The sequence below is a fragment of the Fonticula alba genome (genome assembly GCF_000388065.1).
Source record: "Fonticula alba strain ATCC 38817 unplaced genomic scaffold supercont2.8, whole genome shotgun sequence".
NCBI lineage: Eukaryota > Rotosphaerida > Fonticulaceae > Fonticula > Fonticula alba.
In genome coordinates, this window is record NW_009242978.1 from 237,465 (window position 1) to 238,959 (window position 1,495).

The window sequence follows — 1,495 nt, forward strand, 5'->3', positions numbered from 1 at the left end:
GATCCCGACCAACACCAGCCTGCTCATTGCCATCGGCGTCCAACCAAGCATGCCGGACGCCCATGCGGTCCCGACCGAGGACCTCCTGGCGCGCTTCAATGTCGACGCAAACATCGGCCTGACCGATGCCCAGGTTGAGGACTTCCGCCGGAAGTATGGCCCCAATGGTGCGCGCTGACCTCGCCCCCTTGCCGGGGCTTTCCCTTGCCCTCTCCTGCTGCTTTGAGGGCGGGCTTCGCCCGGGCCCGACCGCTGCCGCGACATCCCCTCACCCCCGCCCATGCCCTCGCGTTATTTTGCCCCCCCCCCCTCCCCCCTGGTCGCCCCGGTCCTCTCAGAGCTCCCCAAGCCCGAGAAGGTCCCCCTGTGGAAGCTGATCCTCGAGCAGTTCGAAGACACCCTCGTGCGGATCCTCCTCGGGGCGGCGGTCATCTCCTTCATCCTGGCCCTGACGGAGGACTCCGGCTCCGGGCTGGAGGCCTTCGTCGAGCCCCTGGTCATCCTGCTGATCCTGGTGGCCAACGCCGCGATCGGTGTCATCCAGGAGACCAACGCCGCCAGCGCCATCGAGGCCCTCAAGGAGTACACCCCGGATGAGGCGAAGGTCCTGCGCGGCGGTCGCCTCCAGCGCATCAACGCCGCGCAGCTCGTGTGCGGGGACATCGTCGACGTCGTGGTCGGCGACAAGGTCCCGGCCGACCTGCGCGTGCTGCAGATCCTGTCGACCACCCTGCGCGCCGATCAGGCCATCCTCACCGGCGAGTCGGAGTCCGCCTTCAAGCAGTCCTGCCCGGTGGCCACGGCCGATTCGTCCATCCAGGACAAGACCAACCTGCTGTTTTCCGGCACCACCCTCACCGTGGGCAAGGCCCGCGGCGTTGTGGTGGCCACCGGCCCCAATACCGCCATCGGCCACATCAGCCAGTCGCTGCAGGACAGCGACGGGGAGGACGAGAAGACCCCCCTGAAGAAGAAGCTCGATGACTTTGGCGACATGCTGTCCAAGGTCATCTTTGTCATTTGCATCCTCGTCTGGCTGATCAACTTCAACCACTTCACCGACGCCGCCTTCGGTGGCAACCCCCTCAAGGGCGCCATCTACTACTTCAAGATCGCCGTGGCCCTGGCCGTGGCCGCCATCCCGGAGGGCCTGCCCGCCGTGATCACCACCTGCCTGGCCCTGGGGACCATGAAGATGGCCAAGAAGAATGCCATTGTCCGGTCGCTGCCCTCGGTGGAGACCCTGGGCGCCACGTCGGTCATTTGCTCCGACAAGACCGGCACCCTGACCACCAACAAGATGTCCGTCATCAAGATGTGCATCTTCGACGACACGGCCACCCCGGTGGAGTATGACATTGAGGACTCGCTGTACCGCCCGACCAGCCGCATGTGCGTGTCAGAGGAGGGGCATCCTAGCCCTGTGGCCCCGGGGCTGTGCCCCCCCCCCCCCCCCCTCTCTCTCTCTCTCTCCCTTGGCTGCTCTCTTTTGTCT

The 1,495-nt window shown here is 66.0% G+C and overlaps 1 protein-coding gene across 1 annotated transcript in view; it reads left to right on the top strand.

Annotated features, from left to right (window-relative positions):
* The window catches only part of H696_04730 (Ca2+ transporting ATPase, sarcoplasmic/endoplasmic reticulum), a 4,692-nt gene that overhangs the window by 809 nt on the left and 2,388 nt on the right, over window positions 1–1,495 (top strand). The window contains exons 4-5 of the mRNA XM_009498593.1: window positions 49–167; window positions 339–1,392. Coding sequence (XP_009496868.1) covers window positions 50–167; window positions 339–1,392 — 1,172 coding nt within the window. The 5' untranslated portion in view covers window position 49. The remainder of the gene's footprint in view (window positions 1–48; window positions 168–338; window positions 1,393–1,495) is intronic.